At 49.7% G+C, this 26266-nt stretch overlaps 1 protein-coding gene across 2 annotated transcripts in view; it reads left to right on the top strand.

The window, feature by feature from the left end:
* The window catches only part of NEK9 (NIMA related kinase 9), a 28335-nt gene extending 9998 nt beyond the window's left edge, over window positions 1–18337 (top strand). The window contains exons 2-23 of one of the 2 annotated variants that reach the window (XM_044274645.1): window positions 5394–5571; window positions 5647–5702; window positions 5776–5846; window positions 8093–8198; window positions 8272–8403; window positions 8479–8589; window positions 13717–13781; window positions 13872–13922; window positions 13997–14189; window positions 14260–14404; window positions 14476–14676; window positions 14751–14797; window positions 14869–15024; window positions 15104–15212; window positions 15291–15452; window positions 15529–15699; window positions 15791–15850; window positions 15931–16109; window positions 16191–16325; window positions 16394–16555; window positions 16634–16684; window positions 17936–18337. In XM_044274645.1, coding sequence (XP_044130580.1) covers window positions 5394–5571; window positions 5647–5702; window positions 5776–5846; window positions 8093–8198; window positions 8272–8403; window positions 8479–8589; window positions 13717–13781; window positions 13872–13922; window positions 13997–14189; window positions 14260–14404; window positions 14476–14676; window positions 14751–14797; window positions 14869–15024; window positions 15104–15212; window positions 15291–15452; window positions 15529–15699; window positions 15791–15850; window positions 15931–16109; window positions 16191–16325; window positions 16394–16555; window positions 16634–16684; window positions 17936–18067 — 2673 coding nt within the window. In that variant the 3' untranslated portion in view covers window positions 18068–18337. Of the gene's footprint in view, window positions 1–5393; window positions 5572–5646; window positions 5703–5775; window positions 5847–8092; window positions 8199–8271; window positions 8404–8478; window positions 8590–13716; window positions 13782–13871; window positions 13923–13996; window positions 14190–14259; window positions 14405–14475; window positions 14677–14750; window positions 14798–14868; window positions 15025–15103; window positions 15213–15290; window positions 15453–15528; window positions 15700–15790; window positions 15851–15930; window positions 16110–16190; window positions 16326–16393; window positions 16556–16630; window positions 16685–17935 lie in introns of both variants that reach the window. The other variant, XM_044274644.1, reaches the window with a different exon arrangement.
* The last annotated feature ends 7929 nt before the right edge of the window (window positions 18338–26266 follow it).

The raw sequence follows: 26266 nt of genomic DNA, 5'->3' as shown, positions 1-26266 counted from the left end.
TCTCTCTGTATATAGTATATAACCTCTCTCTGTATATAGTATATAACCTCTCTCTCTGTATATAGTATATAACCTCTCTCTGTATAGTACAGACCTCTCTCTCTCTGTATATAGTATATAACCTCTCTCTCTGTATATAGTATATAACCTCTCTCTGTATAGTACAGACCTCTTTCTCTCTCTGTATATAGTATATAACCTCTCTCTGTATAGTACAGACCTCTCTCTCTGTATATAGTATATAACCTCTCTCTGTATAGTACAGACCTCTCTCTCTCTGTATATAGTATATAACCTCTCTCTGTATAGTACAGACCTTTCTCTCTCTGTATATAGTATATAACCTCTCTCTGTATAGTACAGACCTCTTTCTCTCTGTATATAGTATATAACCTCTCTCTGTATAGTACAGACCTCTCTCTCTCTGTATATAGTATATAACCTCTCTCTGTATATAGTATATAACCTCTCTCTGTATATAGTATATAACCTCTCTCTGTATAGTACAGACCTCTCTCTCTGTATAGTATATAACCTCTCTCTGTATATAGTATATAACCTCTCTCTGTATAGTACAGACCTCTCTCTCTCTGTATATAGTATATAACCTCTCTCTGTATAGTACAGACCTCTCTCTCTGTATATAGTATATAACCTCTCTCTGTATAGTACAGACCTCTCTCTCTCTGTATATAGTATATAACCTCTCTCTGTATATAGTATATAACCTCTCTCTGTATATAGTATATAACCTCTCTCTGTATAGTACAGACCTCTCTCTCTGTATATAGTATATAACCTCTCTCTGTATATAGTATATAACCTCTCTCTCTGTATATAGTATATAACCTCTCTCTGTATAGTACAGACCTCTCTCTCTGTATATAGTATATAACCTCTCTCTCTGTATAGTACAGACCTCTCTCTCTCTGTATATAGTATATAACCTCTCTCTGTATATAGTATATAACCTCTCTCTGTATATAGTATATAACCTCTCTCTGTATAGTACAGACCTCTCTCTCTGTATAGTACAGACCTCTCTCTCTGTATATAGTATATAACCTCTCTCTGTATATAGTATATAACCTCTCTCTGTATATAGTATATAACCTCTCTCTCTGTATATAGTATATAACCTCTCTCTGTATATAGTATATAACCTCTCTCTGTATAGTACAGACCTCTCTCTCTCTGTATAGTACAGACCTCTCTCTGTATATAGTATATAACCTCTCTCTGTATAGTACAGACCTCTCTCTCTCTCTGTATATAGTATATGACCTCTCTCTCTGTATAGTACAGACCTTTCTCTCTCTGTATATAGTATATAACGTCTCTCTGTATAGTACAGACCTCTCTCTCTCTGTATATAGTATATAACCTCTCTCTCTGTATAGTACAGACCTCTCTCTCTGTATATAGTATATAACCTCTCTCTGTATAGTACAGACCTCTCACTCTCTGTATATAGTATATAACCTCTCTCTGTATAGTACAGACCGCTCTCTCTCTGTATATAGTATATAACCTCTCTCTCTGTATATAGTATATGACCTCTCTCTCTGTATAGTACAGACCTCTCTCTCTCTGTATATAGTATATAACCTCTCTCTGTATATAGTATATAACCTCTCTCTCTCTCTGTATATAGTATATAACCTCTCTCTCTGTATAGTACAGACCGCTCTCTCTCTGTATAGTACAGACCGCTCTCTCTCTGTATATAGTATATAACCTCTCTCTGTATATAGTATATAACCTCTCTCTCTGTATATAGTATATAACCTCTCTCTGTATAGTACAGACCTCTCTCTCTCTGTATATAGTATATAACCTCTCTCTCTGTATATAGTATATAACCTCTCTCTGTATAGTACAGACCTCTTTCTCTCTCTGTATATAGTATATAACCTCTCTCTGTATAGTACAGACCTCTCTCTCTGTATATAGTATATAACCTCTCTCTGTATAGTACAGACCTCTCTCTCTCTGTATATAGTATATAACCTCTCTCTGTATAGTACAGACCTTTCTCTCTCTGTATAGTATATAACCTCTCTCTGTATAGTACAGACCTCTTTCTCTCTGTATATAGTATATAACCTCTCTCTGTATAGTACAGACCTCTCTCTCTCTGTATATAGTATATAACCTCTCTCTGTATATAGTATATAACCTCTCTCTGTATATAGTATATAACCTCTCTCTGTATAGTACAGACCTCTCTCTCTGTATATAGTATATAACCTCTCTCTGTATATAGTATATAACCTCTCTCTGTATAGTACAGACCTCTCTCTCTCTGTATATAGTATATAACCTCTCTCTGTATAGTACAGACCTCTCTCTCTGTATATAGTATATAACCTCTCTCTGTATAGTACAGACCTCTCTCTCTCTGTATATAGTATATAACCTCTCTCTGTATATAGTATATAACCTCTCTCTGTATATAGTATATAACCTCTCTCTGTATAGTACAGACCTCTCTCTCTGTATATAGTATATACCTCTCTCTGTATATAGTATATAAACCTCTCTCTCTGTATATAGTATATAACCTCTCTCTGTATAGTACAGACCTCCTCTCTGTATATAGTATATAACCTCTCTCTCTGTATAGTACAGACCTCTCTCTCTCTGTATATAGTATATAACCTCTCTCTGTATATAGTATATAACCTCTCTCTGTATATAGTATATAACCTCTCTCTGTATAGTACAGACCTCTCTCTCTGTATAGTACAGACCTCTCTCTCTGTATATAGTATATAACCTCTCTCTGTATATAGTATATAACCTCTCTCTGTATATAGTATATAACCTCTCTCTCTGTATATAGTATATACCTCTCTCTGTATATAGTATATAACCTCTCTCTGTATAGTACAGACCTCTCTCTCTGTATATAGTATATAACCTCTCTCTGTATATAGTATATAACCTCTCTCTGTATATAGTATATAACCTCTCTCTCTGTATATAGTATATAACCTCTCTCTGTATATAGTATATAACCTCTCTCTGTATAGTACAGACCTCTCTCTCTGTATATAGTATATAACCTCTCTCTGTATAGTACAGACCTCTCTCTCTCTGTATATAACCTCTCTCTGTATATAGTATATAACCTCTCTCTCTCTCTGTATATAGTATATAACCTCTCTCTCTGTATAGTACAGACCTCTCTCTCTCTGTATATAGTATATAACCTCTCTCTGTATATAGTATATAACCTCTCTCTCTGTATATAGTATATAACCTCTCTCTGTATAGTACAGACCTCTCTCTCTGTATATAGTATATAACCTCTCTCTGTATATAGTATATAACCTCTCTCTCTGTATATAGTATATAACCTCTCTCTGTATATAGTATATAACCTCTCTCTGTATAGTACAGACCTCTCTCTGTATATAGTATATAACCTCTCTCTCTGTATATAGTATATAACCTCTCTCTGTATAGTACAGACCTCTCTCTCTGTATATAGTATATAACCTCTCTCTGTATAGTACAGACCTCTCTCTCTGTATAGTACAGACCTCTCTCTCTGTATATAGTATATAACCTCTCTCTGTATATAGTATATAACCTCTCTCTGTATATAGTATATAACCTCTCTCTCTGTATATAGTATATAACCTCTCTCTGTATATAGTATATAACCTCTCTCTGTATAGTACAGACCTCTCTCTCTGTATATAGTATATAACCTCTCTCTGTATATAGTATATAACCTCTCTCTGTATATAGTATATAACCTCTCTCTCTGTATATAGTATATAACCTCTCTCTGTATATAGTATATAACCTCTCTCTGTATATAGTATATAACCTCTCTCTGTATAGTACAGACCTCTCTCTGTATATAGTATATAACCTCTCTCTGTATAGTACAGACCTCTCTCTCTGTATATAGTATATAACCTCTCTCTCTGTATAGTACAGACCTCTCTCTGTATATAGTATATAACCTCTCTCTGTATATAGTATATAACCTCTCTCTCTGTATATAGTATATAACCTCTCTCTGTATATAGTATATAACCTCTCTCTGTATAGTACAGACCTCTCTCTCTGTATATAGTATATAACCTCTCTCTGTATATAGTATATAACCTCTCTCTCTGTATATAGTATATAACCTCTCTCTGTATATAGTATATAACCTCTCTCTGTATAGTACAGACCTCTCTGTCTCTGTATATAGTATATAACCTCTCTCTGTATAGTACAGACCTCTCTCTCTCTGTATATAGTATATAACCTCTCTCTCTGTATATAGTATATAACCTCTCTCTGTATAGTACAGACCTCTCTCTATCTGTATATAGTATATAACCTCTCTCTGTATATAGTATATAACCTCTCTCTGTATAGTACAGACCTCTCTCTCTGTATATAGTATATAACCTCTCTGTATATAGTATATAACCTCTCTCTCTGTATATAGTATATAACCTCTCTCTGTATATAGTATATAACCTCTCTCTCTGTATATAGTATATAACCTCTCTCTGTATATAGTATATAACCTCTCTCTCTCTGTATATAGTATATAACCTCTCTCTGTATATAGTATATAACCTCTCTCTGTATAGTACAGACCCCTCTCTCTCTGTATATAGTATATAACCTCTCTCTGTATAGTACAGACCTCTCTCTCTCTGTATATAGTATATAACCTCTCTCTGTATATAGTATATAACCTCTCTCTGTATATAGTATATAACCTCTCTGTATATAGTATATAACCTCTCTCTGTATATAGTATATAACCTCTCTCTGTATATAGTATATAACCTCTCTCTGTATAGTACAGACCTCTCTCTCTCTGTATATAGTATATAACCTCTCTCTGTATATAGTATATAACCTCTCTCTGTATAGTACAGACCTCTCTCTCTCTGTATATAGTATATAACCTCTCTCTGTATATAGTATATAACCTCTCTCTCTGTATAGTACAGACCTCTCTCTGTATATAGTATATAACCTCTCTCTCTGTATATAGTATATAACCTCTCTCTGTATAGTACAGACCTCTCTCTGTATATAGTATATAACCTCTCTCTGTATAGTACAGACCTCTCTCTCTCTGTATATAGTATATAACCTCTCTCTGTATATAGTATATATCCTCTCTGTATAGTACAGACCTCTCTGTATATAGTATATAACCTCTCTCTGTATAGTACAGACCTCTCTCTCTCTGTATATAGTATATAACCTCTCTCTGTATATAGTATATAACCTCTCTCTGTATATAGTATATAACCTCTCTCTGTATATAGTATATAACCTCTCTCTGTATATAGTATATAACCTTCTCTCTCTCTGTATATGGTCCCTCTGAGCTGCTGACGTTGCCCCTGTGGCTCTTTCAGGACGACTCTCTGGTGGTCTGGAAGGAGGTGGGTTTGGCGCGGTTGTCGGAGAAGGAGCGCCGAGATGCCCTGAATGAGATCGTCATCCTGTCACTCCTGCAGCATGATAACATTATTGCATATTACAACCACTTTCTGGACAGTAACACGCTGCTGATCGAGCTGGAGTACTGCAACGGTGAGCCGGGCTCTCTGCTGCCCTGTGCCCTCTCAGGGGCCACACTGGCACTGACCTCATCTTATATCTCCGCAGGGGGGAACCTATTTGACAAGATTGTCCGGCAAAAGGAGCAGCTCTTCCTGGAGGAGGTGAGTGGCTCTGCGGGGGTGGGGATTAATAACTCTGCTGTATGTCTTGTCATGGTTCCACCTCTTTCCACAGATGGTTGTCTGGTATCTGTTCCAAATTGTCTCTGCAGTCAGCTGCATCCACCGAGCTGGGATCCTGCATCGGTGAGTATTGACCCACAAGAGATGATACAGGGGGGTGGGAGCGGAGCCACTAGGGATGATACAGGGGGGTGGGAGCAGAGCCACAAGAGATGATACAGGGGGTGGGAGCGGAGCCACAAGAGATGATACAGGGGGGTGGGAGCGGAGCCACTAGGGATGATACAGGGGGGTGGGAGCAGAGCCACAAGAGATGATACAGGGGGGTGGGAGCGGAGCCACAAGAGATGATACAGGGGGGGTGGGAGCGGAGCCACAAGAGATGATACAGGGGGGTGGGAGCGGAGCCACAAGAGATGATACAGGGGGGTGGGAGCGGAGCCACAAGAGATGATACAGGGGGGTGGGAGCGGAGCCACAAGAGATGATACAGGGGGGTGGGAGCGGAGCCACAAGAGATGATACAGGGGGGTGGGAGCGGAGCCACAAGAGATAATACAGGGGGGTGGGAGCGGAGCCACAAGAGATGATACAGGGTGGGATTGGGAGCGGAGCCACAAGAGATGGTACAGGGGGGTGGGAGCGGAGCCACTAGAGATGATCCAGGGGGGTGGGAGCGGAGCCACAAGAGATAATACAGGGGGGTGGGAGCGGAGCCACAAGAGATAATACAGGGGGGTGGGAGCGGAGCCACAAGAGATAATACAGGGGGGTGGGAGCGGGGCCACTAGAGATGATACAGGGGGGTGGGAGCAGAGCCACTAGGGATGATACAGGGGGGTGGGAGCGGAGCCACAAGAGATGATACAGGGGGGTGGGAGCGGATCCACAAGAGATGATACAGGGGGGTGGGAGCGGAGCCACAAGAGATGATACAGGGGGGTGGGAGCGGGGCCACAAGAGATGATACAGGGGGGTGGGAGCGGGGCCACAAGAGATGATACAGGGGGGTGGGAGCGGGGCCACAAGAGATGATACAGGGGGGTGGGAGCGGAGCCACAAGAGATGATACAGGGGGGTGGGAGCGGAGCCACAAGAGATGATACAGGAGGGTGGGAGCGGAGCCACAAGAGATAATACAGGGGGGTGGGAGCAGAGCCACAAGAGATAATACAGAGGGGTGGGAGCGGAGCCACAAGAGATGATACAGGGGGGTGGGAGCGGGGCCACAAGAGATGATACAGGGGGGTGGGAGCGGGGCCACAAGAGATGATACAGGGGGGTGGGAGCGGGGCCACAAGAGATGATACAGGGGGGTGGGAGCGGAGCCACAAGAGATAATACAGAGGGGTGGGAGCGGAGCCACAAGAGATGATACAGGGGGGTGGGAGCGGAGCCACAAGAGATGATACAGGGGGTGGGAGCGGAGCCACAAGAGATGATACAGGAGGGTGGGAGCGGAGCCACAAGAGATAATACAGGGGGGTGGGAGCAGAGCCACAAGAGATAATACAGAGGGGTGGGAGCGGAGCCACTAGAGATGATACAGGGGGGTGGGAGCAGAGCCACAAGAGATGATACAGGGGGGTGGGAGCGGAGCCACAAGAGGTAATACAGGGGGGTGGGAGCGGAGCCACTAGGGATGATACAGGGGGGTGGGAGCGGAGCCACTAGGGATGATACAGGGGGGTGGGAGCGGAGCCACTAGAGATGATACAGGGGGGTGGGAGCGGAGCCACTAGAGATTATACAGGGGGGTGGGAGCGGAGCCACTAGAGATAATACTGGGGGGGTGGGAGCGGAGCCGCTAGAGATGATACAGGAGGGTGGGAGCGGAGCCACAAGAGGTAATACTGGGGGGGGTGGGAGCAGAGCCACAAGAGGTAATACTGGGGGGGTGGGAGCAGAGCCACAAGAGGTAATACTGGGGGGGTGGGAGCGGAGCCAACTGGTGGTCACAGGCGATAATAGAAGGGGCAGGGCTAATGGCTGGGAACTGGAAATAGTGAGGGAAGGGTGGTCCTGGCAGGCAGTTACTAATGATAAAGGAGGGTGGGGCTAACAGGCATTACTAGCAATAAAGGAGAGCGGAGCTAACAGACAGGTTTTGGAGATATAGGAGGGCGGAGCTAATACGTGGTTGCTGGCGGTAAAGGAGGGCGGAGCTAACAGTCATTACTAGAGATAAAGGAGGTTGGAGCTAACAGGTTGTTGCTTAAGGTAAGGGAGGGCGGAGCTAACAGGCAGTTGCTGGAGGTAAGGGAGGGCGGAGCTAACAGGCGGTTGGAGGTAAGGGAGGGCGGAGCTAACAGGCAGTTGGAGGTAAGGGAGGGCGGAGCTAACAGGCGTTTTTTTTTTTTTTTGCGTAGAGACATTAAGACGTTAAACATCTTCCTCACTAAAGCCAATCTGATTAAGCTGGGGGATTACGGGCTGGCCAAGCAGCTGAACTCTGAGTTTTCGATGGCGGAGACGGTGAGTTGTGTTTGCTGCAGTGTGACAGCTGTGAGGGGCGCTCCACTCTATCACACATGTGTTTTTGTTGCAGTGTGTCGGCACCCTCTATTACATGTCTCCAGAGCTGTGCCAGGGAGTGAAGTACAGCTTCAAGTCTGACATCTGGGCGGTGGGCTGCGTGCTATACGAGCTGCTAACACTGACCCGCACCTTTGATGCCACAGTGAGTGCCCGTCCTTCCTCTGTCGCTTGTGTGTCTCAGCAGAAGCCATTGTCACACTGTTCACTCTGCCTCCAGAACCCGCTCAACCTGTGTGTGAAGATCGTGCAGGGAAACTGGGCCGTGGAGCTGGATAACAGCGTGTACTCCCCGGAGCTGACAGATGTAGTGCGGCTGTGTCTGCAGCAGGTGAGCCTGTACTAGTCCCCGGAGCTGACAGATGTAGTGCGGCTGTGTCTGCAGAAGGTGAGCCTGTACTCCCCGGAGCTGACAGATGTAGTGCGGCTGTGTCTGCAGCAGGTGAGCCTGTACTAGTCCCCGGAGCTGACAGATGTAGTGCGGCTGTGTCTGCAGCAGGTGAGCCTGTACTAGTCCCCGGAGCTGACAGATGTAGTGCAGCTGTGTCTGCAGCAGGTGAGCCTGTACTCCCAGGAGCTGACAGATGTAGTGCGGCTGTGTCTGCAGCAGGTGAGCCAGTACTCCCCGGAGCTGACAGATGTAGTGCGGCTGTGTCTGCAGCAGGTGAGTGTGTGTTCCCAGGAGCTGACAGATGTAGTGCGGCTGTGTCTGCAGCAGGTGAGCCTGTACTAGTCCCCGGAGCTGACAGATGTAGTGCAGCTGTGTCTGCAGCAGGTGAGCCTGTACTAGTCCCCGGAGCTGACAGATGTAGTGCGGCTGTGTCTGCAGCAGGTGAGCCTGTACTCCCAGGAGCTGACAGATGTAGTGCGGCTGTGTCTGCAGCAGGTGAGCCAGTACTCCCCGGAGCTGACAGATGTAGTGCGGCTGTGTCTGCAGCAGGTGAGCCTGTACTAGTCCCCGGAGCTGACAGATGTAGTGCGGCTGTGTCTGCAGCAGGTGAGCCAGTACTCCCCGGAGCTGACAGATGTAGTGCGGCTGTGTCTGCAGCAGGTGAGCCAGTACTCCCAGGAGCTGACAGATGTAGTGCGGCTGTGTCTGCAGCAGGTGAGTCTGTACTCCCAGGAGCTGACAGATGTAGTGCGGCTGTGTCTGCAGCAGGTGAGCCAGTACTAGTCCCCGGAGCTGACAGATGTAGTGCGGCTGTGTCTGCAGCAGGTGAGCCTGTACTCCCAGGAGCTGACAGATGTAGTGCGGCTGTGTCTGCAGCAGGTGAGCCAGTACTCCCAGGAGCTGACAGATGTAGTGCGGCTGTGTCTGCAGCAGGTGAGCCTGTACTCCCAGGAGCTGACAGATGTAGTGCGGCTGTGTCTGCAGCAGGTGAGCCAGTACTAGTCCCCGGAGCTGACAGATGTAGTGCGGCTGTGTCTGCAGCAGGTGAGCCTGTACTCCCAGGAGCTGACAGATGTAGTGCGGCTGTGTCTGCAGCAGGTGAGCCAGTACTCCCCGGAGCTGACAGATGTAGTGCGGCTGTGTCTGCAGCAGGTGAGCCTGTACTAGTCCCCGGAGCTGACAGATGTAGTGCAGCTGTGTCTGCAGCAGGTGAGCCAGTTCTCCCAGGAGCTGACAGATGTAGTGCGGCTGTGTCTGCAGCAGGTGAGCCAGTACTCCCCGGAGCTGACAGATGTAGTGCGGCTGTGTCTGCAGCAGGTGAGCCTGTACTAGTCCCCGGAGCTGACAGATGTAGTGCGGCTGTGTCTGCAGCAGGTGAGCGTGTACTCCCCGGAGCTGACAGATGTAGTGCGGCTGTGTCTGCAGCAGGTGAGCCAGTACTCCCCGGAGCTGACAGATGTAGTGTGGCTGTGTCTGCAGCAGGTGAGCCTGTACTAGTCCCCGGAGCTGACAGATGTAGTGCAGCTGTGTCTGCAGCAGGTGAGCCTGTACTAGTCCCCGGAGCTGACAGATGTAGTGCGGCTGTGTCTGTAGCAGGTGAGTGTGTGTTCCCAGGAGCTGACAGATGTAGTGCGGCTGTGTCTGCAGCAGGTGAGCCTGTACTAGTCCCCGGAGCTGACAGATGTAGTGCGGCTGTGTCTGTAGCAGGTGAGTGTGTGTTCCCAGGAGCTGACAGATGTAGTGCGGCTGTGTCTGCAGCAGGTGAGTGTGTGTTCCCAGGAGCTGACAGATGTAGTGCGGCTGTGTCTGCAGCAGGTGAGCCTGTACTAGTCCCCGGAGCTGACAGATGTAGTGCAGCTGTGTCTGCAGCAGGTGAGCCAGTACTCCCAGGAGCTGACAGATGTAGTGCGGCTGTGTCTGCAGCAGGTGAGCCAGTACTCCCCGGAGCTGACAGATGTAGTGCGGCTGTGTCTGCAGCAGGTGAGCCTGTACTAGTCCCCGGAGCTGACAGATGTAGTGCAGCTGTGTCTGCAGCAGGTGAGCCAGTACTCCCAGGAGCTGACAGATGTAGTGCAGCTGTGTCTGCAGCAGGTGAGCCAGTACTCCCCGGAGCTGACAGATGTAGTGCGGCTGTGTCTGCAGCAGGTGAGCCAGTACTCCCCGGAGCTGACAGATGTAGTGCGGCTGTGTCTGCAGCAGGTGAGCCTGTACTAGTCCCCGGAGCTGACAGATGTAGTGCGGCTGTGTCTGCAGCAGGTGAGTGTGTGTTCCCAGGAGCTGACAGATGTAGTGCGGCTGTGTCTGCAGCAGGTGAGCCTGTACTCCCCGGAGCTGACAGATGTAGTGCGGCTGTGTCTGCAGCAGGTGAGTGTGTGTTCCCAGGAGCTGACAGATGTAGTGCGGCTGTGTCTGCAGCAGGTGAGTGTGTGTTCCTAGGAACTGACAGATGTAGTGCGGCTGGGTCTGCAGCAGGTGAGTGTGTGTTCCCAGGAGCTGACAGATGTAGTGCGGCTGTGTCTGCAGCAGGTGAGTGTGTGTTCCCAGGAGCTGACAGATGTAGTGCGGCTGTGTCTGCAGCAGGTGAGCCTGTACTAGTCCCCGGAGCTGACAGATGTAGTGCGGCTGTGTCTGCAGCAGGTGAGCGTGTACTCCCCGGAGCTGACAGATGTAGTGCGGCTGTGTCTGCAGCAGGTGAGCCTGTACTAGTCCCCGGAGCTGACAGATGTAGTGCGGCTGTGTCTGTAGCAGGTGAGTGTGTGTTCCCAGGAGCTGACAGATGTAGTGCGGCTGTGTCTGCAGCAGGTGAGTGTGTGTTCCCAGGAGCTGACAGATGTAGTGCGGCTGTGTCTGCAGCAGGTGAGTGTGTGTTCCCAGGAGCTGACAGATGTAGTGCGGCTGTGTCTGCAGCAGGTGAGCCTGTACTAGTCCCCGGAGCTGACAGATGTAGTGCGGCTGTGTCTGCAGCAGGTGAGCGTGTACTCCCCGGAGCTGACAGATGTAGTGCGGCTGTGTCTGCAGCAGGTGAGCCTGTACTAGTCCCCGGAGCTGACAGATGTAGTGCGGCTGTGTCTGCAGCAGGTGAGCCTGTACTCCCCGGAGCTGACAGATGTAGTGCGGCTGTGTCTGCAGCAGGTGAGTGTGTGTTCCCAGGAGCTGACAGATGTAGTGCGGCTGTGTCTGCAGCAGGTGAGCCAGTACTCCCAGGAGCTGACAGATGTAGTGCGGCTGTGTCTGCAGCAGGTGAGCCTGTACTCCCAGGAGCTGACAGATGTAGTGCGGCTGTGTCTGCAGCAGGTGAGCCTGTACTCCCAGGAGCTGACAGATGTAGTGCGGCTGTGTCTGCAGCAGGTGAGTGTGTGTTCCCAGGAGCTGACAGATGTAGTGCGGCTGTGTCTGCAGCAGGTGAGTGTGTGTTCCCAGGAGCTGACAGATGTAGTGCGGCTGTGTCTGCAGCAGGTGAGTGTGTGTTCCCAAGAGCTGACAGATGTAGTGCGGCTGTGTCTGCAGCAGGTGAGCCTGTACTAGTCCCCGGAGCTGACAGATGTAGTGCGGCTGTGTCTGCAGCAGGTGAGCCTGTACTCCCCGGAGCTGACAGATGTAGTGCGGCTGTGTCTGCAGCAGGTGAGTGTGTGTTCCCAGGAGCTGACAGATGTAGTGCGGCTGTGTCTGCAGCAGGTGAGTGTGTGTTCCCAGGAGCTGACAGATGTAGTGCGGCTGTGTCTGCAGCAGGTGAGTGTGTGTTCCCAGGAGCTGACAGATGTAGTGCGGCTGTGTCTGCAGCAGGTGAGTGTGTGTTCCTAGGAGCTGACAGATGTAGTGCGGCTGTGTCTGCAGCAGGTGAGTGTGTGTTCCCAGGAGCTGACAGATGTAGTGCGGCTGTGTCTGCAGCAGATGAGTGTGTGTTCCCAGGAGCTGACAGATGTAGTGCGGCTGTGTCTGCAGCAGGTGAGTGTGTGTTCCCAGGAGCTGACAGATGTAGTGCGGCTGTGTCTGCAGCAGGTGAGCCAGTACTCCCAGGAGCTGACAGATGTAGTGCGGCTGTGTCTGCAGCAGGTGAGCCTGTACTCCCAGGAGCTGACAGATGTAGTGCGGCTGTGTCTGCAGCAGGTGAGCCTGTACTCCCAGGAGCTGACAGATGTAGTGCGGCTGTGTCTGCAGCAGGTGAGTGTGTGTTCCCAGGAGCTGACAGATGTAGTGCGGCTGTGTCTGCAGCAGGTGAGTGTGTGTTCCCAGGAGCTGACAGATGTAGTGCGGCTGTGTCTGCAGCAGGTGAGTGTGTGTTCCCAGGAGCTGACAGATGTAGTGCGGCTGTGTCTGCAGCAGGTGAGTGTGTGTTCCCAGGAGCTGACAGATGTAGTGCGGCTGTGTCTGTAGCAGGTGAATGTGTGTTCCCAGGAGCTGACAGATGTAGTGCGGCTGTGTCTGCAGCAGGTGAGCCTGTACTAGTCCCCGGAGCTGACAGATGTAGTGCGGCTGTGTCTGCAGCAGGTGAGGCCTGTACTCCCCGGAGCTGACAGATGTAGTGCGGCTGTGTCTGCAGCAGGTGAGTGTGTGTTCCCAGGAGCTGACAGATGTAGTGCGGCTGTGTCTGCAGCAGGTGAGTGTGTGTTCCCAGGAGCTGACAGATGTAGTGCGGCTGTGTCTGCAGCAGGTGAGCCTGTACTCCCCGGAGCTGACAGATGTAGTGCGGCTGTGTCTGCAGCAGGTGAGTGTGTGTTCCCAGGAGCTGACAGATGTAGTGCGGCTGTGTCTGTAGCAGGTGAGCCTGTGTACTCCCTGGAGCTGACAGATGTAGTGCGGCTGTGTCTGCAGCAGGTGAGTGTGTGTTCCCAGGAGCTGACAGATGTAGTGCGGCTGTGTCTGTAGCAGGTGAGCCTGTACTCCCAGGAGCTGACAGATGTAGTGCGGCTGTGTCTGCAGCAGGTGAGTGTGTGTTCCCAGGAGCTGACAGATGTAGTGCGGCTGTGTCTGCAGCAGGTGAATGTGTGTTCCCAGGAGCTGAGAATCTGCAGACTTCTGAATTACAGTGTCCTTCTGAGATCAGGATTATGGTTCTGTTTGTTTTAGGACCCAGAGAAGAGACCCAGTGCAGAAGAGATCTTGGAGCAGCCATTGCTGAGTCTTCGGCGCAGGTAAACACAGCAGGGTACTTTGGAGATGGGAACCCCCTTAGTGCAGGGTTTTATGTACAGGGTGATGAGAATTCTCATGGTTCTTTTCAGGGATATGGAGGAACAGGTGTCTCTCCTCAACAAGTCCAACAAGAGACCCAGGTGAGGAGAAGGGACTGCGCTGCATCGCCCCTGCTTGTCTGATATTGTGCTGATCATCTCTCGTGTTTTCTAAGGCCGGGCGCTGTCACTGAGGCCCCTGTTGCAGTGGTTACGTCTCGGAGCAGTGAAGTTTATGTGTGGGGAGGTGGAAAATCCACTCCGCAGAAGTTAGATGTGTTTAAGGGAGGGTGCCGTGCACGACAGGTGTGTGCCGGAGACGCTCATTTTGCAGTGGTGACGGTGGAGAAAGAGCTGTACTCTTGGGTGGTAAGTGCTGAGAGCAAAAGCTGTAAACCTTCAGTGTTTGCATTTACCTGACACCAGAACATCTCCCCAGAACATGCAGGGAGGCTCAAAGCTGCATGGTCAACTGGGCCACGGGGACCGTGCCTCATACCGGCAACCAAAACACGTGGAGAAGCTGCAGGGCAAATCTGTGCAAGAAGTCAGCTGTGGTGGAGATTTCACCATGTGTATTGCCGGTGAGTGAGGAGAGCCATCTGATGCTCCCTGTGCATCGCGCTGAGAGTAAGTGTTTGTTCCTGTTGTGCAGATGAGGGTCAGCTCTACTCCTTTGGCTCGGATTACTATGGCTGCCTGGGAGTGGGTCAAAGCCTGGGCTCTGAGGTCCTAGAGCCCATTCTGGTGGATTTCTTCCTGAATGAACCCATTGAACAGGTGTCATGTGGTGATAGTCACGTCATGGTTCTGACTCACAGCAAGTGCGTGTACTCGTGGGGCTGCGGCGAGTACGGTACGTGCACTCCATTCTGCGCCCTTCACACTGATGATTGGAGGGTGCAGCTGTGACCTGTTTCCTCTGTGCAGGACGCTTGGGCCTGGACTCGGAGGACGATGTCTCTGCTCCCCAGAAGGTGACTTTCCGGCCTCTGCTCTCTCTTCGTTTGCATGTGAGATCTGCTGTGACATGATTTCCTGTTGCCAGGTGGAGGTGCAGCGCGGCCTGTGCATCGTCAGTGTTAGCTGTGGCTCAGACGGCAGTTTCCTGCTCACCCAGTCTGGGAAAGTTCTTGCCTGTGGCCTAAATGAACACAACAAGCTTGGCTTAAATCAGTGCACCGCGGGCATCATCAATCACGAGGTATGTGAGTGAGCACCTAGTGAATGCACACAGCTGGTGTTCTGCTGCTCTGTGTGATGGCATCACTCTTTGCCCGTAGGCTTATCGTGAAGTACCCTACACCACTTCACTGACTCTCGCCAGGCAACTCTCCTTCTACAAAGTGCGAAGCATCTCGCCTGGAAAGACCCATACAGCCGCCATTGATGGTGAGGAGTGAACGTTGCCCCCAAACCACCTCCCGTCTGGGTTACCTGGGTTCTCAAGTCTGCCCTCCATTTCTTTAGAGCGTGGCCGTCTTCTGACATTTGGATCTAACAAGTGTGGCCAGCTGGGTGTGGGCGACTATCGGAAGCATCTGGGCATCAACCTCCTGGGTGGACCTCTTGGTGGAAAGCAGGTGATTAGAGTGTCCTGTGGGGACGAGTTCACCATTGCAGCCACTGATGGTGAGTGACTGATCGCTGGGGGGATGGCGCCGGCTGAATGATCCCTCTCTCCACAATCCGTTGGCTTTTCTTTCAGATAATCATATCTTTGCTTGGGGAAATGGTGGAAATGGCCGTCTGGCTATGACCCCAAATGAGCGGCCTCAAGGCCCTGACATCTGTACCTCCTGGCCACGTCCAATATTTGGCTCCTTGCATCATGTGACTGATCTTTCGTGCCGTGGCTGGCACACGATCCTGATTGTGGGTGAGTGGGCACCTTGGTGTGTGGCAGCAGCTTTGGTGGTGCCTCCGGTCATGGTTACTCTGCTCCCTTACTTATTGATATTTTTTGACAGAGAAAGTCCTGAACTCCAAAACAATTCGCTCTAACAGCAGTGGTCTGTCCATTGGAACACGTGAGTGGCCATTGTGCAGGGAGGGAGGGGTGACTGCTCTTCTGGAATCTGGAGAGATGAATCCTCTTCTTCCCCCACAGTCGCACAGAGCTGCTCGTCGCAGAGCTCTGCGGGGGGCGATGGAGACAGTGCCAGTGAGTCAGTGTCGTCGGAGCCCAGTGATGGCTTTCCTAGGACTATGGAGGCAGAACCAGAGACCAGCCCCTTTAATACCACTGGAAACATGGAGAGCAGCGCCTGCCCCAGCTGGCTGCGACAGGTATTAGGCTGGCCAGTATTAGGGCAGGAGCGCCACAGCACTATGTACTGACCACAGGGAGATGGCTTTCTCCCTTTGCAGGAGCTGGAAGAGGCAGAGTTCATCCCGATGCCCGATACACCTTCCTTTCAGGAGATGGAGTTCTCGCAGGACATGCCTCCACCATTAGAAGAGCTGCACCAGACCCCCGCAGAAGCTCCGGCACTGGTCCAGCAGGTAATGGGGGACTGTGGAGGGGGCAGTGGGGCTGTGTGGACACTACATGGTCCGTCCTGTCTTTCCAGGAGCCACAGTCCTGTGTGTGCAGCGCTCTGCAGGAAGAGGTGAAGAGACTGCAGGGACTGGTGATCACCTGTATGAGTGAGCAGGAGAGTCTGCGCAGAGACAATGCCCGGCTGACCGTGCTGGTCCAGGAGCTTGAGGACAAGCTGCAGGCAGTGATGCAGGTAGGTGTGAAGCGCTAAGCAGCGCCACTCCACAAGCACTGTTCACTGGGGGAAGTGACGCTTTTTGTCTTTCAGCAGGGTCTGGCGGTTAGTAAACAAGGGGAGACCATCCAGGTGCTGCAGAGACAGGTAATGCCCCCCCCCCATGCTGCAGTGATAGAACTGGTGCAGGGCCGCTGCTGAACCCATGGGATCCTGACAATCCCGAGAACTAGAGGCCGGGGCAGAGCTGATCTTGTCGGCAGGAATCTTCTGTATCCAGTTGCAGGGGGAGGAGCCAGACAACTGAGCGCACAATAGGCTGACACCCCTGCTTGGGGTCAGCACGCACTGGAATACTGCTGTTCATGTGAGCCCAGCTGCCAATGACAAGGCAACCTCTGCCGGTGGGAAGCTGCCCTCGCCTCTGCCGGTGGGAAGCTGCCCTCGCCTCTGCCGGTGGGAAGCTGCCCTCGCCTCTGCCGGTGGGAAGCTGCCCTCGCCTCTGCCGGTGGGAAGCTGCCCTCGCCTCTGCCGGTGGGAAGCTGCCCTCGCCTCTGCCGGTGGGAAGCTGCCCTCGCCTCTGCCGGTGGGAAGCTGCCCTCGCCTCTGCCGGTGGGAAGCTGCCCTCGCCTCTCCAGGTGGGAAGCTGCCCTCGCCTCTCCAGGTGGGAAGCTGCCCTCGCCTCTCCAGGTGGGAAGCTGCCCTCGCCTCTCCAGGTGGGAAGCTGCCCTCGCCTCTCCAGGTGGGAAGCTGCCCTCGCCTCTCCAGGTGGGAAGCTGCCCTCGCCTCTCCAGGTGGGAAGCTGCCCTCGCCTCTCCAGGTGGGAAGCTGCCCTCGCCTCTCCAGGTGGGAAGCTGCCCTCGCCTCTCCAGGTGGGAAGCTGCCCTGCTCAGTGTCCTCTGCATAAGACACAGAACATGCCCACTATGCTCTCCCATAGAGGTCAGTAGTGGATGGTAAGATCCCTCCGTGGCACATTAGGGTGCAGAGCATGCTCCCTACAATCTCCTGACAGCATATGGCTGATTGTAGCTCCTGCAATCATCTGCAGAAAACCGAGTAACGCCATCAGACAAGACAGTTAAAAATGTCTGTTTCTAGTTTTAATTAGGAAAAATTCCACTGAAAGGGTTGTTCTTGGACTATCCTTAGGCTGACGTTGAATCTAGGGCTCCACCCGTTGTGTAGTGGCCGGAGCTGGTACTGCAGCGCTGCACAGGGGATGGAGCTTTGCATTTGGGAGGCCTGAATCCTGCAACTGGGGTCAGGCCTCCCCGATCAGATCCTGAGGGTATGTCCTGAATGTACTGCAGGTAGGTGCAGCCTGCCCCCGTCCTGCATTGTTGGGGGCATTTAGGACTTGCACAGAGCCGTTATGTTCCATTCTTCTTCCTGCAGGTGGCGCTCTGTATGAAGGGGGCATCCTCTGCTGGTGGCAGCACAGAAGCCTCCAGAGAAGACTGTGACGAGGGCTCGTGGTGCTTCCTGGGCGCAGACCCCTGCCGCTCTGCTTCTGGGACCTCCATGTGATGGCGTCGCGTTCCTGTCATGAAGAGAGAGACTTGTCAGTGCCTTATCTGAGCGCAGCGCCCCCTCGGGGCCCGGAGACCAGGGGTGGACGGCTGGGCGCATTTCATTGCCAAACAGGACAGTTTGTTTCTGCACGGCTGCCTTTCATTTTGCCAAAGATGTCCCGGCTGAAAGTGGCGGTGGACAGCGCGAGGGGCCCGGCCCCCGGCAGTGTTCGGTCCCTTCCAGCCCCTCTCACACCCAATGTGAAATAAAGCACTGTGTGAAGCCGCCGCTGTGCTGACCTCTCGCATACGGAATAAGTAAGTGCCCCCTGCACCGGGCCTAGTACAGGGGCTGCCAGCCATCCACGCTTACACCGCAGCCGTGGCGCCATTGCCCAGACGCCCAGTCTTTGACCTGAGGCATTTTCCCCCCTCTCTGCGATGTTTGAGGGCGTCCCCCTACAGCTGGCATCCTCAAACTGCGGCTACAACTCCCACAATGCCTTGCTGTAGGCTGTTTGGGCATGCTGGGAGTTGTAGTTTTGCAACAGCTGGAGGGCCGCAGTTTGAGTATGCCTGCCCTACAGCATCTTGATGGGGCTCACGTCCAGACTTTCCATGTCACTCCATTGACTTGTAAGGGTTATACGTCACTGGCCGCCTATACATACCCCTCTACAGGTATATAAGTACCCGGCCGCCAATACATGCCCCTCTAGAGGTATATAAGTACCCGGCCGCCTATACGTGCCCCTCTACAGGTATATAAGTACCCGGCCGCCTATACGTGCCCCTCTACAGGTATATAAGTACCCGGCCGCCAATACATGCCTCTCTAGAGGTATATAAGTACCCGGCCACCTATACATGCCCCTCTAGAGGTATATAAGTACCCGGCCGCCTATACGTGCCCCTCTACAGGTATATAAGTACCCGGCCGCCAATACATGCCCCTCTACAGGTATATAAGTACCCGGCCGCCTATACGTGCCCCTCTACAGGTATATAAGTACCCGGCCGCCTATACATGCCCCTCTACAGGTATATAAGTACCCGGCCGCCTATACGTACCCCTCTACAGGTATATAAGTACCCGGCCGCCAATACATGCCCCTCTAGAGGTATATAAGTACCCGGCCACCTATACATGCCCCTCTAGAGGTATATAAGTACCCGGCCGCCTATACGTGCCCCTCTACAGGTATATAAGTACCCGGCCGCCTATACGTGCCCCTCTACAGGTATATAAGTACCCAGCCGCCTATACATACCCCTCTACAGGTATATAAGTACCCAGCCACCTATACATACCCCTCTACAGGTATATAAGTACCCAGCCACCTATACGTACCCCTCTACAGGTATATAAGTACCCAGCCGCCTATACGTACCCCTCTACAGGTATATAAGTACCCAGCCGCCTATACATACCCCTCTACAGGTATATAAGTACCCGGTCACCTATACATACCCCTCTACGGGTATATAAGTACCCGGCCGCCTATACGTGCCCCTCTACAGGTATATAAGTACCCGGCCGCCTATACGTGCCCCTCTACAGGTATATAAGTACCCGGCCGCCTATACATACCCCTCTACAGGTATATAAGTACCCGGCCACCTATACATACCCCTCTACAGGTATATAAGTACCCAGCCACCTATACGTACCCCTCTACAGGTATATAAGTACCCAGCCGCCTATACGTACCCCTCTACAGGTATATAAGTACCCAGCCGCCTATACGTACCCCTCTACAGGTATATAAGTACCCAGCCGCCTATACATACCCCTCTACAGGTATATAAGTACCCAGCCGCCTATACATACCCCTCTACAGGTATATAAGTACCCAGCCGCCTATACATACCCCTCTACAGGTATATAAGTACCCGGCCACCTATACATACCCCTCTACAGGTATATAAGTACCCGGCCGCCTATACATACCCCTCTACAGGTATATAAGTACCCGGCCACCTATACATACCCCTCTACAGGTATATAAGTACCCGGCCACCTATACATACCCCTCTACAGGTATATAAGTATCCAGCCGCCTATACGTGCCCCTCTACAGGTATATAAGTACCCGGCCGCCTATATGTGCCCCTCTACAGGTATATAAGTACCCGGCCACCTATACGTGCCCCTCTACAGGTATATAAGTACCCGGCCACCTATACATGCCCCTCTACAGGTATATAAGTACCCAGCCGCCTATACATACCCCTCTACAGGTATATAAGTATCCAGCCGCCTATACATACCCCTCTACAGGTATATAAGTACCCGGCCACCTATACATACCCCTCTACAGGTATATAAGTACCCAGCCGCCTATACATACCCCTCTACAGGTATATAAGTACCCGGCCGCCTATACATACCCCTCTACAGGTATATAAGTACCCGGTCACCTATACATACCCCTCTACAGGTATATAAGTACCCGGCCGCCTATACATACCCCTCTACAGGTATATAAGTACCCGGCCGCCTATACATACCCCTCTACAGGTATATAAGTACCCAGCCGCCTATACATACCCCTCTACAGGTATATAAGTACCCGGTCGCCTATACATACCCCTCTACAGGTATATAAGTACCCGGTCACCTATACATACCCCTCTACAGGTATATAAGTACCCAGCCGCCTATACATACCCCTCTACAGGTATATAAGTACCCGGCCACCTATACATACCCCTCTACAGGTATATAAGTACCCGGCCGCCTATACATACCCCTCTACAGGTATATAAGTACCCGGCCACCTATACATACCCCTCTACAGGTATATAAGTACCCGGCCGCCTATACATACCCCTCTACAGGTATATAAGTACCCCGGCCGCCTATACATACCCCTCTACAGGTATATAAGTACCCGGTCACCTATACATACCCCTCTACAGGTATATAAGTACCCGGTCACCTATACATACCCCTCTACAGGTATATAAGTACCCTGCCGCCTATACGTACCCCTCTACAGGTATATAAGTACCCGGTCACCTATACATACCCCTCTACAGGTATATAAGTACCCGGTCACCTATACATACCCCTCTACAGGTATATAAGTACCCGGTCACCTATACGTACCCCTCTACAGGTATATAAGTACCCAGCCGCCTATACATACCCCTCTACAGGTATATAAGTACCCGGTCACCTATACATACCCCTCTACAGGTATATAAGTACCCGGTCACCTATACATACCCCTCTACAGGTATATAAGTACCCGGCCGCCTATACGTACCCCTCTACAGGTATATAAGTACCCAGCCGCCTATACGTACCCCTCTACAGGTATATAAGTACCCAGCCGCCTATACATACCCCTCTACAGGTATGTAAGTACCCGGTCACCTATACATACCCCTCTACAGGTATATAAGTACCCAGCCACCTATACATGCCCCTCTACAGGTATATAAGTACCCAGCCCCCTTTACATACCCCTCTACAGGTATATAAGTATCCAGCCGCCTATACATACCCCTCTACAGGTATATAAGTACCCGGCCGCCTATATGTGCCCCTCTACAGGTATATAAGTACCCAGCCACCTATACATACCCCTCTAGAGGTATATAAGTACCCGGCCACCTATACATACCCCTCTAGAGGTATATAAGTACCCGGCCACCTATACGTACCCCTCTACAGGTATATAAGTACCCGGTCACCTATACGTGCCCCTCAGTCCATATAAAACACTATCCCAGGGGGTCTACTCTAATACCTGAACACCAATACTTGAATCAACCAATAGCCCGATACAAATGCACACGAGATAAAATATAGTACAACCGTTTATTGGACATTATATAAATCCATATAGTATAGAAATAAGGCGGCTCTCTGACTCGAAAAGATGGAGTAAGGTGCTGAATCCAGACAAAGCATACCCAACGCGAGAGAGGGTGGCCCTCAAAACGTGCGATGTATGGATTCAGGGCTAAATATTTGGTAGGATAATCAGAAAAATGTATCAAATTTAAAATACATATCTGTAATCTGAATAGAAGAAAGCTAATTATAGTGACAGCATATCAATAGCAGAAAATCCTGCTGGAAAAAGAAAGGGAATAAAAGTCCTAAAAATCTATAAAAAACACTGTTAAAAAAGGATCTATTGAAACAATACAGTCTCAGGTTGTGATATCTGGTGTCTCAGTGTACAATGTGCTAGTGTCCATAACATGATGACCCCGATCTATCGTATAATATCGACTTGTGAAGGGACCGCGCGCCTCCACCCTCTCTCAGCCCAGTCAGACGGACACCATCTTACATAGGACACCACAGACATTGTAAAGACAACTGAACAGATACAATACAGTCTCAGGTTGTGATATCTGGTATCTCAGTGTACAATGTGCTAGTGCCCATAACATCTATCGTATAATATCCCCGTACATAACCCCGATCTATCGTATAATATCCCCGTACATAACCCCGATCTATCGTATAATATCCCCGTACATAACCCCGATCTATCGTATAATATCCCCGTACATAACCCCGATCTATCGTATAATATCCCCGTACATAACCCCGATCTATCGTATAATATCCCCGTACATAACCCCGATCTATCGTATAATATCCCCGTACATAACCCCGATCTATCGTATAATATCCCCGTACATAACCCCGATCTATCGTATAATATCCCCGTACATAACCCCGATCTATCGTATAATATCCCCGTACATAACCCCGATCTATCGTATAATATCCCCGTACATAACCCCGATCTATCGTATAATATCGACTTGTGAAGGGACCGCTCGCCTCCACCCTCTCTCAGCCCAGTCAGACGGACACCATCTTACATAGGACACCACAGACATTGTAAAGACAACGGAACAGATACAATACAGTCTCAGGTTGTGATATCTGGTATCTCAGTGTACAATGTGCTAGTGCCCATAACATGATGACCCCGATATATCGTATAATATCCCCGTACATAACCCCGATCTATCGTATAATATCGACTTGTGAAGGAACGTCTTCGTGAACCTGTAGGGAGAGAGTCCAGGCTCATACTATGGTATCCGGAAATGTAATGCAGTATACCGTATTTTTCGCCCTATAAGACGCACCGGCCCATAAGACGCACCTAGGTTTTTGGGGAGGAAAATAAGAAAAAAAATAATTTTTAACCAAAAGGTGTGCTGTGGGTTTGGAACGAATGGTGGCCTCTGGTATGTCTCGATTAATAAATCTAAGAGTTCTACTTTTGTTTGACTGATGTTGGCCGTCAGTGTCGTGTTTCTCCCTCGTATCGCTCCAAATAAAGATGATATCGCCGCCATAGTACCAGGCTCGTCCCCAGCAGTGGGGTGATGAAATCGTGTTCCCACAACCTGGTACCCAGGGCGGCCCCGCGTTGTTAATTGTGGGTAAGAATAAAAATAACTCCATCTATTAAAAAATGAATTTGGTCAATGTGTGAGTCTGGCAGTGATTGGTAACAGGATACAGCGAGCTGACGTCCATCGTGTAGCCAGTGGTTTTCATATTGTATCTGTTCAGTTGTCTTTACAATGTCTGTGGTGTCCTATGTAAGATGGTGTCCGTCTGACTGGGCTGAGAGAGGGTGGAGGTGAGCGGTCCCTTCACAAGTCGATATTATACGATATATCGGGGTCATCATGTTATGGGCACTAGCACATTGTACACTGAGATACCAGATATCACAACCTGAGACTGTATTGTATCTGTTCAGTTGTCTTTACAATGTCTGTGGTGTCCTATGTAAGATGGTGTCCGTCTGACTGGGCTGAGAGAGGGTGGAGGTGAGCGGTCCCTTCACAAGTCGATATTATACGATATATCGGGGTCATCATGTTATGGGCACTAGCACATTGTACACTGAGATACCAGATATCACAACCTGAGACTGTATTGTATCTGTTCAGTTGTCTTTACAATGTCTGTGGTGTCCTAAGTAAGATGGTGTCCGTCTGACTGTGGGCTGAGAGAGGGTGGAGGCGAGCGGTCCCTTCACAAGTCGATATTATATGATATATCGGGGTCATCATGTTATGGACACTAGGACATTGTACACTGAGACACCAGATATCACAACCTGAGACTGTATTGTATCTGTTCAGTTGTCTTTACAATGTCTGTGGTGTCCTATGTAAGATGGTGTCCGTCTGACTGTGGGCTGAGAGAGGGTGGAGGCGCGCGGTCCCTTCACAAGTCGATATTATACGATAGATCGGGGTCATCATGTTATGGACACTAGCACATTGTACACTGAGACACCAGATATCACAACCTGAGACTGTATTGTATCTGTTCAGTTGTCTTTACAATGTCTGTGGTGTCCTATGTAAGATGGTGTCCGTCTGACTGTGGGCTGAGAGGGTGGAGGCGAGTGGTCCCTTCACAAGTCGATATTATACGATAGATCGGGGTCATCATGTTATGGACACTAGCACATTGTACACTGAGATACCAGATATCACAACCTGAGACTGTATTGTATCTGTTCAGTTGTCTTTACAATGTCTGTGGTGTCCTATGTAAGATGGTGTCCGTCTGACTGTGGGCTGAGAGAGGGTGGAGGCGAGTGGTCCCTTCACAAGTCGATATTATACGATATATCGGGGTCATCATGTTATGGACACTAGCACATTGTACACTGAGATACCAGATATCACAACCTGAGACTGTATTGTATCTGTTCAGTTGTCTTTACAATGTCTGTGGTGTCCTATGTAAGATGGTGTCCGTCTGACTGGGCTGAGAGAGGGTGGAGGTGAGCGGTCCCTTCACAAGTCGATATTATACGATATATCGGGGTCATCATGTTATGGACACTAGCACATTGTACACTGAGATACCAGATATCACAACCTGAGACTGTATTGTATCTGTTCAGTTGTCTTTACAATGTCTGTGGTGTCCTATGTAAGATGGTGTCCGTCTGACTGGGCTGAGAGAGGGTGGAGGTGAGCGGTCCCTTCACAAGTCGATATTATATGATATATCGGGGTCATCATGTTATGGACACTAGCACATTGTACACTGAGATACCAGATATCACAACCTGAGACTGTATTGTTTCAATAGATCCTTTTTTAACAGAGTTTTTTTATAGATTTTTAGGACTCGCTCACCCGTCATGATTAGGCGGCTCGCATCATGAAAGCGCGCCGCTCATCACTGTGCAACAGACGCCGAGCGCTCCCACGCACCACAGCCAGGAAATGGATGACGTGTGGTGCGGGGAAACGTCCACGCCCGTCACCAAGGGAACAAGCCGTACAGAGCGTCACACGATGCGACCGCCCCGCGCATGTGCGGGAAGCGTCCAACCTTAGGTAAAAAGCCTAAAATGCTGCAGAGACCAGACCAGTATTGGAGCAGGGTCCGTACCCCATATTGTGCACAGAATAATATAATCTGTGTACATTTAACAGCCATGATTATACCAAAGCCCTAAAACGTGCGAACCCCGAGTATATAACCAGCGCTGTGACAGGACTAGGAATAAAGGGATTATAGAGGGCAAAGAATAAAGTGACGTGTGCAAAACCCCAAACGAAAGGCGCGATCAGTAATAAGAAGTGAGGTGCGAGAAATCCGGACAAAAACACGAATAAAATAGTCCTAAATACGTGACAGTTATAATACATAAAGTGTTCTATAATCTAAGGTGTCTTGTGCACAACACAGAGGATATCCTCCCCATTCTATAATCTAAGGCGTCTTGTGCACAACACAGAGGATATCCTCCCCATTCTATAATCTAAGGCGTCTTGTGCACAACACTGAGGATATCCTCCCCATTCTATAATCTAAGGTGTTGCCTCTTTGAGTGGGACCTACTCAGACAAAAAGGCACAGCGCAGTGCGGTGACAAAGCGGCACTGCCCTGGTAGGTAGCGGCACTGTTCACATGGTGCAGTACTGCGTGGTGGCCTTTGTTTTTGTGATGCTGTTCTGGTGGGTTGGTGGGACCTAGTGCCATGGGTGGCATTGTCAGACAGCAGGGTTGCTGTTTTGACTCCTGGGTCCCGCCGCCTACCAGGGCAGTGCCGCTTTGTCACCGCACTGCGCTGCGCCCTTTTGTCAGAGTAGGTCCCACTCAAAGAGGCGACCTTGACGTGGTGAGTGGGCTTATGCCTTTTGATCAAAATGTACACTAATGCCTCTTGTACAGCATGCAGTATGGGG

The sequence above is a fragment of the Bufo gargarizans genome, unplaced genomic scaffold (genome assembly GCF_014858855.1).
Source record: "Bufo gargarizans isolate SCDJY-AF-19 unplaced genomic scaffold, ASM1485885v1 original_scaffold_1940_pilon, whole genome shotgun sequence".
NCBI classification, from domain to species: Eukaryota; Metazoa; Chordata; class Amphibia; order Anura; family Bufonidae; genus Bufo; species Bufo gargarizans.
The sequence above is the reverse complement of the archived record's forward strand: the minus strand, read 5'-3'. Positions and strand labels throughout refer to the sequence as shown.